Genomic DNA, 15,998 nt, shown 5'->3' with positions numbered 1-15,998 from the left:
ACACAGACAGTCTCAGGCTACACACAGACAGTCTCAGGCTACACACAGACAGTCTCAGGCTACACACAGACAGTCTCAGGCTAAACACAGACAGTCTCAGGCTACACACAGACAGTCTCAGGCTACACACAGACAGTCTCAGGCTACACACAGACAGTCTCAGGCTATACACAGACAGTCTCAGGCTAAACACAGACAGTCTCAGGCTACACACAGACAGTCTCAGGCTACACACAGACAGTCTCAGGCTAAACACAGACAGTCTCAGGCTACACACAGACAGTCTCAGGCTACACACAGACAGTCTCAGGCTACACACAGACAGTCTCAGGCTACACACAGACAGTCTCAGGCTACACACAGACAGTCTCAGGCTACACACAGACAGTCTCAGGCTACACACAGACAGTCTCAGGCTACACACAGACAGTCTCAGGCTAAACACAGACAGTCTCGGGCTACACCCAGACAGTCTCAGGCTACACACAGACAGTCTCAGGCTACACACAGACAGTCTCAGGCTATATACAGACAGTCTCAGCAGACAGTCTCAGGCTACACACAGACAGTCTCAGGCTATACACAGACAGTCTCAGGCTACACACAGACAGTCTCAGGCTATATACAGACAGTCTCAGCAGACAGTCTCAGGCTACACACAGACAGTCTCAGGCTATACACAGACAGTCTCAGGCTACACACAGACAGTCTCAGGCTACACACAGACAGTCTCAGCAAACAGTCTCAGGCTATACACAGACAGTCTCAGGCTACACACAGACAGTCTCAGCAGACAGTCTCAGGCTATACACAGACAGTCTCAGGCTACACACAGACAGTCTCAGGCTACACACAGACAGTCTCAGGCTACACACAGACAGTCTCAGGCTACACACAGACAGTCTCAGGCTACACACAGACAGTATCAGGCTACACACAGACAGTCTCAGCAGACAGTCTCAGGCTATACACAGACAGTATCAGGCTACACACAGACAGTCTCAGCAGACAGTCTCAGGCTACACACAGACAGTCTCAGGCTACACACAGACAGTCTCAGGCTACACACAGACAGTATCAGGCTACACACAGACAGTCTCAGCAGACAGTCTCAGGCTACACACAGACAGTCTCAGGCTACACACAGACAGTCTCAGGCTACACACAGACAGTCTCAGCAGAAAGTCTCAGGCTACACACAGACAGTCTCAGGCTACACACAGACCGAGTCGGTGGGTGAGATATATCAAGGGGACTGGCAGGTACAGGTATACAGGTTTATAACTGTATGTGTGTACAGTTGAATTCAGAAGTTTACATACACCTTAGCCATATTTAATTAATCTCATTTTTTCCCAATTCCTGACATTTAATCCTAGAAAGAATTCCCTGTCTGAGGTCCGTTCGGATCACCTCTTTATTATTACACTACTTTACTTTAAGAAGGTGAAAGGTCACAATAATAGTAGAGAGAGTGAATTATTTCAGCTTTTATTTCTTTCATCACATTCCCAGTGGGTCAGAAGATAACATTACACTCAATTAGTATTTGGTAGCATTGCCTTTACATTTTTTTTTTAACTTGGGTCAAATATTTTGAGTAGCCTACCACAAGCTTCCCACAATAAGTTGGGTGAATTTTGGCCCATTCCTCCTAACAGAGCTGGTGTAACAGAGTCAGGTTTGTAGGCCTCCTTGCTTGCACATGCTTTTTCAGTTCTGCCCACACATTTTCTATAGGATTGAGGTCAGGGCTTTGTGATGGCCACTCCAATACCTTGACTTTGTTGTCCTTAAGCCATTTTGCCACAACTTTGGAAGTATGCTTCAGTTCATTGTCCATGTGGAAGACCCATTTGCGACCAAGCTTTAACTTCCCGACTGATGTCTTGAGATGTTGCTTCAATATATCCACATAACTTTTCTTCCTCATGAGCCATCTGTTTTGTGAAGTGCACCAGTCCCTCCTGCAACAAAGCAGCCCCACAACATGATGCTGCCACACTTCACAGTTGGGATGGTGTTCTATTTTTGTTTCATCAGACCAGAGGACATTTCTCCAAAAAGTACGATCTTTGACCCCATGTGCAGTTGCTGGATTTTTTTATGGCGGTTTTGGAGCAGTGGCTTCTTCCTTGCTGAGCGGCCTTTCAGGTTATATCGATATAGGACTCATTTTACTGTGGATATACAGTGCCTTGCGAAAGTATTCGGCCCCCTTGAACTTTGCGACATTTTGCCACATTTCAGGCTTCAAACATAAAGATATAAAACTGTATTTTTTTGTGAAGAATCAACAAGTAGGACACAATCATAAAGTGGAACGACATTTATTGGATATTTCAAAATTTTTTAACAAATCAAAAACTGAAAAATTGGACGTGCAAAATTATTCAGCCCCTTTACTTTCAGTGCAGCAAACTCTCTCCAGAAGTTCAGTGAGGATCTCTGAATGATCCAATGTTGACCTAAATGACTAATGATGATAAATACAATCCACCTGTGTGTAATCAAGTCTCCGTATAAATGCACCTGCACTGTGATAGTCTCAGAGGTCCGTTAAAAGCGCAGAGAGCATCATGAAGAACAAGGAACACACCAGGCAAGTTTAAGAGATCTACAGCCGTGGTGGGAGACTCTGTCCATAGGACAACAATCAGTCGTATATTGCACAAATCTGGCCTTTATGGAAGAGTGGCAAGAAGAAAGCCATTTCTTAAAGATATCCATAAAAAGTGTTGTTTAAAGTTTGCCACAAGCCACCTGGGAGACACACCAAACATGTGGAAGAAGGTGCTCTGGTCAGATGAAACCAAAATTGAACTTTTTGGCAACAATGCAAAACGTTATGTTTGGCGAAAAAGCAACACAGCTCATCACCCTGAACACACCATACCCACTGTCAAACATGGTGGTGGCAGCATCATGGTTTGGGCCTGCTTTTCTTCAGCAGGGACAGGGAAGATGGTTAAAATTGATGGGAAGATGGATGGAGCCAAATACAGGACCATTCTGGAAGAAAACCTGATGGAGTCTGCAAAAGACCTGAGACTGGGACAGAGATTTGTCTTCCAACAAGACAATGATCCAAAACATAAAGCAAAATCTACAATGGAATGGTTCAAAAATAAACATATCCAGGTGTTAGAATGGCCAAGTCAAAGTCCAGACCTGAATCCAATCGAGAATCTGTGGAAAGAACTGAAAACTGCTTTTCACAAATGCTCTCCATCCAACCTCACTGAGCTCGAGCTGTTTTGCAAGGAGGAATGGGAAAACATTGTGTGCAAAACTGATAGAGACATACCCCAAGCGACTTACAGCTGTAATCGCAGCAAAAGGTGGCGCTACAAAGTATTAACTTAAGGGGGCTGAATACTTTTGCACAAAGCCTGTACATGTCTGAGTACAGGGGCATTATACACTACATGCCTTTTGCATTAGACACCTGTTCGTCGAACATGTCATTCCATAATCATGGACATTAATATGGAGTTGGTCTCCCTGTGAGCTTGTGTGGCCTACCACTTTGCGGCTGAGCCGTTGTTGCTCCTAGATTTTTTTCCCACTTCACATTAACGGCACTTAGCAGGGAAGAAATTTGACGAAATGACTTGTTGGAAAGGCGGCATCCTATGACGATGCCACATTGAAAGTCACTGAGCTCTTCAGTGAGGCCATTCTACTATGGAGATTGCATGGCTGTGTTTTTGATTTGGTATACCTGTCAGGAATGGGTGTGGCTGAAATATCTCGAATCGACTTATTATAGAGGTGTCCACATACTTTTGTATATATAGTGTATGGTTGTCTGTCATGTAGAATAGGGTATCATGTCAGCTCTATTCATCATATTTCTATCTGCCACATTTGGAACGTTTTACTGTGATCAGGTGTCTGATTTGTACAGGGCTCACCACGTCGTCTGATTGGCACATGTCCCGAGTGACAGGGTGGATGTCCAATCACACCACAGAAACGGGTGTGATGAGGAAATGTTTGTGACAGCTATTTGGAAGGTTAATGAGAGGGTTATTGGCAGAAGGGTACGTCTGGCCTTCTGTGTGTGTGTGTGTGTGTGTGTGCGTGCGTGCGTGTGTGTGCGTACGTACGTGCGTGCGTCTATGCGTGTGTGTGTGCGTGTGCGTGTGTGTGTGCGTGTGTGTGTGCGTGTGCGTGTGCGTGTGTGTGTGCGTGTGTGTGTGTGGATGTGTGTGTGGGTGTGTGTGTGGGTGCGTGCGTGTGTGTGTAAAGTCCATGGAAGGGCTATTGGCAGTAGAGCGCCAGTCGGTCTTGGCTTCTCTATTGCATTAAAATGCATCCACCGGCTGTTCATTACATTATGAAGTCATCGTGAAGTCACTTCCACACAGCTCTGACACACACACTTACCCCGCCAGATACCGCCAGGGGTCTTTTCACAGTCCCCAAATCCAGAACAAGTTCACGAAAGTGTACAGTATTATATAGAGCCCTTATTGCATGGAACTTCCTTCCATCTCATATTGCTCAAACAAACAGCAAACCTAGTGGTTAGAGTGTTGGGCCACTTACCGAAAGGCTGCTGGATCGAATCCTCCGAGTTGACAAGGTAAAAATCTTTCGTACTGCTCCTGAGTAAGGCAGTTAACCCACTGTTCCCCGGGCGCCGAAGACATGGATGTCGATGAAGGCAGCCCCCCGCACCTCTCTGATTCAGAGGGGTTGGGTTAAATGCAGAAGACACATTTCAGTTGAAGGCCTTCAGTTGGACAACAGACTGGGTTTTCACCTTTCCCAAACCTGGTTTCAAAAAGTAGATAAAGCAACACCTCACGACACAACGCTGACCTAAATAGTTTGTGTGTATGTATTTATATATTGTTTTAATTGATGTCCTGTCCTTGAGGTGTTCTTGTCTATTAATGTTCTGTATTATGTCATGTTTCATGTATTTGTGTTGGACCCCAGGAAGAGTGCTGCTGTTTTTACCAACAGCTAATGGGGATCCTAATAAAATACTAAATATCATGAGGTCATTATATAGTCATCATGTAGTCATCATATAATCATCATGTTGTCATCATGAAGTCACCATGCACCCACCATGTAGTCATCATATATTCATGTAGTCATAATGTAGTCATCATGTAGTCATGATGTAGTCATCATTTAGTCATGATGTAATCATCATTTAGTCATCACATAGTCATTACATATTCATCATGAAGTCATCATGTAGTCATCATGTAGTCATGCACCCACCATGTAGTCATCATGTCGTCATTGTGTAGTCATCATGCAATCATCATGTATTCATGCAGTCATCATGCAGTCATGTTGTCATCATGCAGTCATCATGTAATCATAATGTAGTCATCATGTAGTCATCATGTAGTCATCATGTAGTCATCCCATATTCATCATGTAGTCATCATGTAGTTGTTGTGTAGTCATCATGTAGTCATGTTGTCATCTTGCATTCATCATGTATTCATCATGTAATCATCATATCGTCATCTTGTATCCATCATGTAGTCATCATGTAGCCATTGTGTTGTCATCAGGTATTCATCATGTAGTCATCATGTAGTCATCACATGGTCATCATATAGTCATCGTGTAGTCATCACATGTTCATCATGTAATCATAATGTTGTCATCATGTAGTCATCACATGTTCATCATGTAGTTATCACATATTCATCATGTAGTCACCATGTAGTCATCCCATATTCATCTTGTATCCATCATGTAGTCATCATGTAGTCATCCCATATTCATCATGTAGTCATTGTGTTGTCATCATGTAGTCATCATGTTGTCATCTTGCATTCATCATGTAGTCATCATGTAATCGTCATGTATTCATCATGTAGTCATCATGTAGTCATCCCATAGTCATCCCATATTCATCATGTAGTCATCATGTATTCATCATGTATTCATCATGTAGTCATTATGTATTCATCATGTAATTGTCATGTAGTCATCATGTAGTCATCATGTAGTCATCATGTAGTCATCATGTAGTCATCCCATATTCATCATGTAGTCATCATGTATTCATCATGTATTCATCATGTAGTCATCATGTATTCATCATGTATTCATCATGTATTCATCATGTAGTCATTATGTAATCGTCATGTAGTCGTCATGTAGTCATCATGTATTCATCATGTAGTCATCCCATATTCATCATGTATTCATCATGTAATCATCATGTAGTCATCTTGTATTCATCATGTAGTCATCATGTAGTCATCATGTATTCATCATGTATTCATCATGTAGTCATCTTGTCATCTTGTATTCATCATGTAGTCATCATGTATTCATCATGTAGTTATCATGTTGTCGTCATTTTGTCATCATATAATCATCATGTAGTCACAATGTAGTCTTTATGCATTCATCATGTAGTCATGTAGTCATCATGTATTCATCATGTTGTCATCATATAATCATCATGTCGTCACAATGTAGTCATCATGAAGCCAGTAGGAAGTGAAGAGCAGGACAGAACTTTGAGTGGCTCCACCAAATCAGAGAAATTGTAGCAGATAGTGAGACTTTGAAGGCCCAATCCTGGTTCTCTGTTAGTCTGACTCATTATCCATGTAGAACATATTATGTTATGGGTCTCTGCTCTTTCTGCTTTCTGCCTCTCTCTCTCTCTCCCCCCTCCCTATTTCTCACACACACACATGCGCACACGCACACGCACACACACACAAACACACACACACCCTGGCCCATCTGTTTACTCCAGACTGTCTTTCTGCTGACCAAGCTTATTTTTAGACACCGAAGAATCAGTGTTCCCTTCTGGGCTTGATTAAACCTATCTTATTATCCTGATCACGAATGATCAGTAGCACTCGTTACGTGGTACAGCTCTTTTTATAGGAGACACGAAGGGACACAGAGGGTGGAGTTCCAAATGGCACCCTATTCCCTATGTAGTGCACTTCATTTGACCAAAGCTCTATGGGAACTGGTCAAACAGTGCACAATACAGTATATGGAATAGGGTACCATTTGGAACACATCCAGCTGGTCTTTATAAGGGTTAACAGAGAAGAGAAGGGTTCATCATATAAACATCTCTCTCTGGCCGCGTCAATGTTTGTCCTTCCCTGCTCAGTAGTTATTCGACCATTTTAACAATGGAATTAACAATAGGACTGTCATGTTATAAAATGTCAGATGCCTTGACTTGTGTTCTGCATGTGCAAAACACATCCTTGTTGTTGCTTGAATATCTATTACAGTTAGCTTCTGAAAGTCCAGACGGCTTGCTTGTCTTTCCTGACCTTGAATTTACAGTGTTCAACAAGTCATTCCAAGTAGCTAATTATCCCCCCTGGGGAACAATTTTTGAAAAACTGCCCAGAAACAAAATGTCACCATTTCTCAAATATATGTGAATTTTGTTAAGCATAAAAATTAACTTTTTTAATTTTTCATTTCCTTGTGCTGAAACCATACCATAAGATCCCATTAAAACATTATTAAATTCATGCATTAGTGACTTTTAAACACACATTTAATAGAGAGGAGAAATTATATCACCTTAAAAATAGATAACAATTACTTCACCAAACCTCGGATTGGGGCCTTAATTTGGAAGGAGAGAGAAGGCAGTCGACAGGTTCCACAATATGTTACTTTTTTAAAAATGTATTACAAAATGGGTGATTGCTGGTTTATCATGCGAAACTGGCACTTTGTCGAATTGTCACTCGGAAACGCTTCCAGATTTTTTGCAGAAAGAATTGGAGCTTTGGCAAAAATGAGTAATAGAATAACCAGCCAGGAAATAAATAATGGGTTTCCTATGCAAATGACTCTCTGTGGAGAATGAGGGGTTAGAGTGGAATTCATGGAAGCGTGAGCAGATTCTCTTTTGTTCAGATCCAATGTCAGCCAAACCTTTTCTCAAGAGCTGTTCTGTTCAGTCACCCTGTAGATAAACTTCTATTCTATCAGCTAAAACCCTGCTTCATCTCTACTTAACCCTTTACAGCAGTGGGCTAAGTCAGGGTTACACAGTGTTTCTTTGGAGTCTTAAACAAATCTACTTCGAAATAAAAGTATAGACTTCACTAGGGCTGACTCCATTTTTTTAGTTGAGCAGTGGCAAATATATTTTTAAAATGTATGGCACACGAGACACCTGTCTGCTTCAAACCTGTCTGCTTCAAACCTGTCTGCTTCACACCTGTCTGATTCATTGTGGAGTCCTGTCTCAGTGGACTAATCCATTGCTGAGGCCTGTCTGAGTGGACTAATCCATTGTAGAGGCCTGTCTGAGTGGACTAATCCATTATGGAGGCCTGTCTGAGTGGACTAATCCATTGTAGAGGCCTGTCTGAGTGGACTAATCCATTGTGGAGGCCTGTCTGAGTGGACCAATCCATTGTGGAGGCCTGTCTGAGTGGACTAATCCATTGTAGAGGCCTGTCTGAGTGGACTAATCCATTGTGGAGGCCTGTCTGAGTGGACTAATCCATTGCAGAGGCCTGTCTGAGTGGACTAATCAATTGTAGAGGCCTGTCTCAGTGGACTAATCCATTGCGGAGGCCTGTCTGAGTGGACTAATCCATTGTGGAGGCCTGTCTGAGTGGACCAATCCATTGTAGAGGCCTGTCTGCGTGGACTAATCCATTGTGGAGGCCTGTCTGCGTGGACTAATCCATTGTAGAGGCCTGTCTGAGTGGACCAATCCATTGTAGAGGCCTGTCTGCGTGGACTAATCCATTGTGGAGCCTGTCTGCGTGGACTAATCCATTGCGGAGGCCTGTCTGAGTGGACTAATCCATTGCGGAGGCCTGTCTGAGAGGACTAATCCATTGCAGAGGCCTGTTAGTGGACTAATCCATTGCAGAGGCCTGTCTGAGTGGACTAATCCATTGCGGAGGCCTGTCTGAGTGGACTAATCCATTGCAGAGGCCTGTTAGTGGACTAATCCATTGCGGAGGCCTGTCTGAGTGGACTAATCCATTGTAGAGGCCTGTCTGAGTGGACTAATCCATTGTAGAGGCCTGTCTGAGTGGACTAATCCATTGTAGAGGCCTGTCTGAGTGGACTAATCCACTGTGGAGGCCTGTCTGAGTGGACTAATCCATTGTGGAGGCCTCTCTGAGTGGACTAATCCATTGTGGAGGCCTGTCTGAGTGGACTAATCCATTGTGGAGGCCTGTCTGAGTGGACTAATCCATTGCGGAGGCCTGTTAGTGGACTAATCCATTGCGGAGGCCTGTCTGAGTGGACTAATCCATTGCGGAGGCCTGTCTGAGTGGACTAATCCATTGTGGAGGCCTATCTGTGTGGACTAATCCATTGTGGAGGCCTGTCTGAGTGGACTAATCCACTGTGGAGGCCTGTCTGAGTCAACTAATCCACTGTGGAGGCCTGTCTGAGTGGACTAATCCATTGCGGAGGCCTGTTAGTGGACTAATCCATTGCGGAGGCCTGTCTGAGTGGACTAATCCATTGTAGAGGCCTGTCTGAGTGGACTAATCCATTGCGGAGGCCTGTCTGAGTGGACTAATCCATTGCGGAGGCCTGTCTGAGTGGACTAATCCATTGCGGAGGCCTGTTAGTGGACTAATCCATTGCGGAGGCCTGTCTCAGTGGACTAATTCATTGTGGAGGCCTGTCTGAGTGGACTAATCCACTGTGGAGGCCTGTCTGAGTGGACTAATCCATTGCGGAGGCCTGTTAGTGGACTAATCCATTGCGGAGGCCTGTCTGAGTGGACTAATCCATTGTAGAGGCCTGTCTGAGTGGACTAATCCATTGCGGAGGCCTGTCTGAGTGGACTAATCCATTGTAGAGGCCTGTTAGTGGACTAATCCATTGTAGAGGCCTGTCTCAGTGGACTAATCCATTGTGGATGCCTGTCTGAGTGGACTAATCCATTGTGGAGGCCTGTCTGAGTGGACTAATCCATTGTGGAGGCCTGTCTGAGTGGACTAATCCACTGTGGAGGCCTGTCTGAGTGGACTAATCCATTGCGGAGGCCTGTTAGTGGACTAATCCATTGCGGAGGCCTGTCTGAGTGGACTAATCCATTGTAGAGGCCTGTCTGAGTGGACTAATCCATTGTAGAGGCCTGTCTGAGTGGACTAATCCATTGCGGAGGCCTGTCTGAGTGGACTAATCCATTGTAGAGGCCTGTTAGTGGACTAATCCATTGTGGAGGCCTGTCTCAGTGGACTAATCCATTGTGAAGGCCTGTTAGTGGACTAATCCATTGCGGAGGCCTGTCTCAGTGGACTAATCCATTGTAGAGGCCTTCCTCAGTGGACTAATCCATTGCGCAGGCCTGTCTCAGTGGACTAATCCATTGTGGATGCCTGTCTGAGTGGACTAATCCATTGTGGATGCCTGTCTGAGTGGACTAATCCATTGTGGAGGCCTGTCTGAGTGGACTAATCCATTGTGGAGGCCTGTCTCAGTGGACTAATCCATTGTGAAGGCCTGTTAGTGGACTAATCCATTGCGGAGGCCTGTCTCAGTGGACTAATCCATTGTAGAGGCCTTCCTCAGTGGACTAATCCATTGCGCAGGCCTGTCTCAGTGGACTAATCCATTGTGGAGGCCTGTTAGTGGACTAATCCATTGCGGAGGCCTGTCTCAGTGGACTAATCCATTGCGGAGGCCTGTCTCAGTGGACTAATCCATTGTGGAGGCCTGTTAGTGGACTAATCCACTGTGGAGGCCTGTCTGAGTGGACTAATCCACTGTGGAGGCCTGTCTCAGTGGACTAATCCACTGTGGAGGCCTGTCTGAGTGGACTAATCCACTGTGGAGGCCTGTCTGAATGGACTAATCCATTGCGGAGGCCGCAGGGATGACACACCAGTATCACCAGTATTACATTTACTGTTAATTACCATCATTTCTAATTACAATGTTTGTTACGGTAATTCCTGTTAATGCATTCAGTATGTTGGTATTACAGTCATACCGTTGTCATTGTCTGATTGGACACGTTTCCTGCAGAGCGCACAACCTAGGATACATTTGTGAGAGAAAAGTGTGGGTTAATTTTATTCAATTTACAAGGTGTCAATTTATTCATTGTTTGTTTGTGTCGCTCCTGTCAATGTGGGATAAGGACGTGCACCTGATTACGCATAGAACCTGGCCCAGGCTACCTGGCCTAGGCTACCTGTCCCGGGCTACCTGGCCTGTGCTCAAATGTAGGCTTACAGATCACCTGATTTACAAATCTGCCCTCTTGGGGATCTTATACTGTTTCTGATTGGCTTAACTCACCATCACTATGGAGCTTCTCAAAGTAATTTTTTATTCACCTCCAACAGAAAGTAAACAAAAGTCTATTTTTACATCCATTGAGAATGAAAATAGTTCCTCAATGTATTCAATTTGAAAAATATTTCCAGCTCTCTCCCTTTCGATAACCACTCAGCATAAAAGGGGGAAAAAGTGTCATGCTCTGATCCAGTGGAAACATCATCAATTAGTCCAGCCTGATTACTTCTTATCCCTTGTGCTAATGTGTATGTCTGTCCTGAGCTCACTGGCATGGGTAACTCTGAGGGCACAGAATATTTGAAAGGTTGAAAGGTTAGCAGGAGCTTTGGGCCTGACCAGGCCATGTGTAGCCAATGTGATTTATAGGATATTTATTTTGATTAGGATATTTTCTACCTGCAGGTTGCAATGTTTTTATTTGTTGGCTTTATGTAGGCTATTTTTACATATTGGCAATGGCAATAGAAGTTACTTTTAGATTTATATCATTTTCATTTAGATATAATTGATTTTGACATTGATTATGATATATGAAGACTTGATTATAAATTAAAGGAAACTGTTCCACAGAAATGTGCATATGAAAATGACACGCACATCAATAGAAATGGTTTGATAACCTGGCACTCTAAATGGAAAAAGGTTGGCGCCCGCTGGTCTAGCCTTTTACTTCAGGAGTGTAACAGAAAAATCTGGAAGGCCACTAGCAGCTGCCAGCTGGAGGAGGAGGGTCAGGACGGGAATACATCAAACCAAATGTATTTATAAAGCCCTTCTTACATCAGCTGATATCTCAAAGTGCTGTACAGAAACCCAGCCTACAACCCCAAACAGCAAGCGGTGCAGGTGTAGAAGCATGGTGGCTAGGAAAAACTCCCTAGAAAGGCCAAAACCTAGGTAGAAACCTAGAGGAACCAGGCTATGAGGGGTGGCCAGTCCACTTCTGGCTGTGCCGGGTGGAGATTTTAACAGAACATGGCCAAGATGTCCAAATGTTCATAAATGACCAGCATGGTCAAATAATAATAATCACAGTAGTTGTCGAGGGTGCAACAAGTCAGGAGTTTCTTCTTCAGGTTAGCCTATATTGATCTCTGGCTCCCACTTTAGCAATCGATTGGTCGAAAGGACAGACGACTGTCGGGGACAGCCCTAACACCTCAAACACATGGTTATGGGCTTAAAAAGAAGGAGACCCCTGCACCATGTCAGATTTGGAGTTGAAATGTATTACATTTTGAGTTTGCATGCCTAAATCACACTTTAATATTATCACAGAAGATTTAAATATAACAATACTGTTTTGACCACTTTTTTTTGTTTTGTGGCTAGTGCATTGGCTTGGCTATGTCCTCCTCTGTACTTACAGCCCTCTAGGTACAGAATCAACCGTGTTTTCTTGCCCTTTTACTGTGTTCAGTTTGGTTTTGGATTGAGGCGGCAGGGTAGCCTAGTGGTTAGAGCGTTGGACTAGTAACCAGAAGGTTGCAAGTTCAAACCCCTGAGCTGACAAGGTACAAATCTGCCGTTCTGCCCCTGAACAGGCAGTTAACCCACTGTTCCCAGGCCGTCATTGAAAATAAGAATGTGTTCTTAACTGACTTGCCTGGTAAAAATTTAAAAAATTATGTCTATGTGAAATGATGAATACCTGAAAATCTGGGAATTAACTTTTTTTTGCAAGTGAATTGATTGAAAGTCTGGTGGCCATATTGTCTGCAGCTCTCCTCTCTACTACTGCTCTTCAAAAGACACATATTTGGATAGTTGTAGCGTGCTGGCAGCACTATAAAACCAAGGTTGCTCAATTGTAGGATACTGAGGTTCAGGACGGCAACTTAATTCCTTTCAACAATGAGTAATGATGACGACTTGCAAGCATCTTCGTCAGACCACTATTGATCAAGCATCTTCGTCAGACCACTATTGATCAAGCATCTTTGTCAGACCACTATTGATCAAGCATCTTCGTCAGACCACTATTGATCAAGCATCTTCGTCAGACCACTATTGATCAAGCATCTTCGTCAGACCACTATTGATCAAGCATCTTCGTCAGACCACTATTGATCAAGCATCTTTGTCAGACCACTATTGATCAAGCATCTTCGTCAGACCACTATTGATCAAGCATCTTCGCCAGAGCACTATTAATATAGGGATACTCTGTTCTTTCTCAATCTGTTTCCCAGATTATCCATAGTTGTAGCATTCCGGAAATTAATTTTGGTGAATTCAGATCAACCTAATTTGTTTTTCCTCTGTTCTCTCTCTCTCTCTCCCCAGATTTTCCATATGACGTATGACCTGGCCAGTGCTGTGGTAAGAATATTTAATCTGATAGGGATGATGCTACTGCTGTGCCACTGGGACGGTTGTCTGCAGTTCCTGGTCCCACTCCTACAAGATTTCCCTCAAGATTGTTGGGTGTCGCTAAACGGTATGGTTGTAAGTATCATACCTTTTTTACATCTTGTTTGTTTGTTTCAACATTTGGAAATATTAAATGTATTAAATGAACTGAAACAGGACATCCTTGCTTTTAACCCATGTTGAGGTGAACTGTGTTGTACTACCAAGGGAGCATAGAAGGCTAGCCATCATTCTGAAATGATTATGACATATTGTTCCTATTGTTAAACCACATACAGTGCATTCGGAAAGTATTCAGACCCCTTCCCCTTTTCCCACGTTTTGTTAAGTTACAGTCTTATTCTAAAATGTATAAAATAAATCAAATGTATTCCGACCCTTTGCTATGAAATTCGAAATTGATCTTGGGCACTCAGCTGCATCCTGTTTCCATTGATCATCCTGGAGATGTTTCTACAACTTGATTGGAGTCCACCTGTGGTAAATTCAATTGATTGGACATGATGTGGAAAGACACACACATGTCTATATAAGGTCCCACATTTGACAGTGCATGTCAAAGGAAACCAATCATTCTGCAGCATTAAAGGTCCTCAAGACCACAGCAACCTCCATCATTCTTAAATGGAAGAAGTTTGGAACCACCAAGACTCTTCCTAGAGCTGGCGGACTGGCCAAACTGAGCAATTGGGGGAGAAGAGCCTTGGTCAGGGGAGGTGAACAAGAACCCGGTGGTCACTCTGACAGAGCTCCAGAGGTCCTCTGTGGAGATGGGAGAATCTTCAAGAAGGACAACCATCTCTGCAGCACTCCACCAACAGGCCTTTATGGTATAGTTGCCAGACGGATGCCACTCCTCAGTAAAATGCCTTCGGAGCTACATAAATGATTTATCATTACACTGCAGTTGAGGAACAATGGGAAAGTACTTCTGCTTTGATAAACTTGTAAGCCCCCTTTTGAGAAAATGGTACTTGAATGTTTTGGAACTGGAGAGCTCTTCTTTGTCTACACTTATTCAGCATCGTTCACACCCTCTTAAGCCTCAGCCCCACCCATCTCTTTAAAGATTCACGTGAGGCCATGTGCTGAACAGACTGAGGAAGGTAGTGTAATAAACAACCAACGATTTCAAGACTTAAAGTGGTGAAAGTAGTAGATGACAATAAGGAAAACTCCAGGTAAAAATACACTTAATCTAGTCCACTTTATCTAGTCCACTCTATCTATCAAAATCTGACTTTGGTGCAGGTCGTGTTGTTTTTCACTTTACTGTTTCTGGTAAACACGCACTAAGTCAAATAAAATCAACGTTTATTTGTCACATGCACAGGATACAGAAGGTGTAAACGCTACAGTGAAATGGTTACTGGCATATTTGCATAGTACTACACTCTTAGGCCTCACTCTCCCCTATCTGAGATATGTACTGCAGCCCTCATCCTCCACAACCCTCTTAGGCCTCACTCCCCCCTATATGAGATATCTACTGCAGCCCTCATCCTCCACAACACTCTTCATTCAAAGACTCAATCATGGAAAGTTGTGGCTGCTTTGTGTGATGTATTGTTGTCTCTACCTTCTTGCCCTTTGTGCTGTTGTCTGTGCCCAATAATGTTTGTGCCATGTTTTGTGTTGCTACCATGTTGTGTTGCTGCCTTGCTATGTTGTTGTCTTAGGTCTCTCTTTATGTAGTGTTGTGTTGTCTCTCTTGTCGTGATGTGTGTTTTGTCCTATATTTATATAAATATATATAATAATTTGTTCTTAACTGACTTGCCTAGTTAAATAAAGGTTAAAAAAATATATAAAAAATAGTTATATCAAAAGTAGAAAGTGCCCAGATATTATTTCTTTAAAAAAATAATTATTAGATGATGGACATACTTGTCTAAATTGATGGGTCATGTGAAAGAAATGCTAGAACTAGCCCCACAGCCACAATAATAATATTAAACATCTGAATGGGTCACTATTGTCTACACATGTACTGTGCATGTGTTCATGAAAAACAATAGATGGCAGTAACCACTCCAAGACACACCTAGCTAACTTGATGGGTCATGTAATCATCTGGTAAAGTGGAGTATTTTATTTAGATATGTAGCTAGCTACTAGCTAAATAGTGAACCATAATCCCAACTCATACAGTACAAATGGATTGTTATAACTAGCCACCATGTATGAAATGCTGTAGTATGAATCTGAAGGTAGGCTTTGCTAACCAACAGGGTTCAATGTTAGCTAGCTAGCTAACATTAGGCTATAACTAGCAATGCAAATGGATTTCTGAGGTACAAATAATATTACTACACAGATTGCACACTTAACGTTAGCTAGCGAAGCCAGCAAGC

At 43.1% G+C, this 15,998-nt stretch overlaps 1 protein-coding gene across 1 annotated transcript in view; it reads left to right on the top strand.

Annotated features, from left to right (window-relative positions):
* The window catches only part of LOC135548088 (potassium/sodium hyperpolarization-activated cyclic nucleotide-gated channel 1), a 166,314-nt gene that overhangs the window by 80,451 nt on the left and 69,865 nt on the right, over positions 1-15,998 (top strand). The window contains exon 3 of the mRNA XM_064977340.1: positions 13,558-13,719. Within this exon, the coding sequence (XP_064833412.1) occupies positions 13,558-13,719 (162 nt within the window). The remainder of the gene's footprint in view (positions 1-13,557; positions 13,720-15,998) is intronic.

The sequence above is a fragment of the Oncorhynchus masou genome, chromosome 11 (genome assembly GCF_036934945.1).
Source record: "Oncorhynchus masou masou isolate Uvic2021 chromosome 11, UVic_Omas_1.1, whole genome shotgun sequence".
Classification (NCBI taxonomy): Eukaryota; Metazoa; Chordata; class Actinopteri; order Salmoniformes; family Salmonidae; genus Oncorhynchus; species Oncorhynchus masou.
This window is presented reverse-complemented; position numbering and strand designations above follow the sequence as displayed.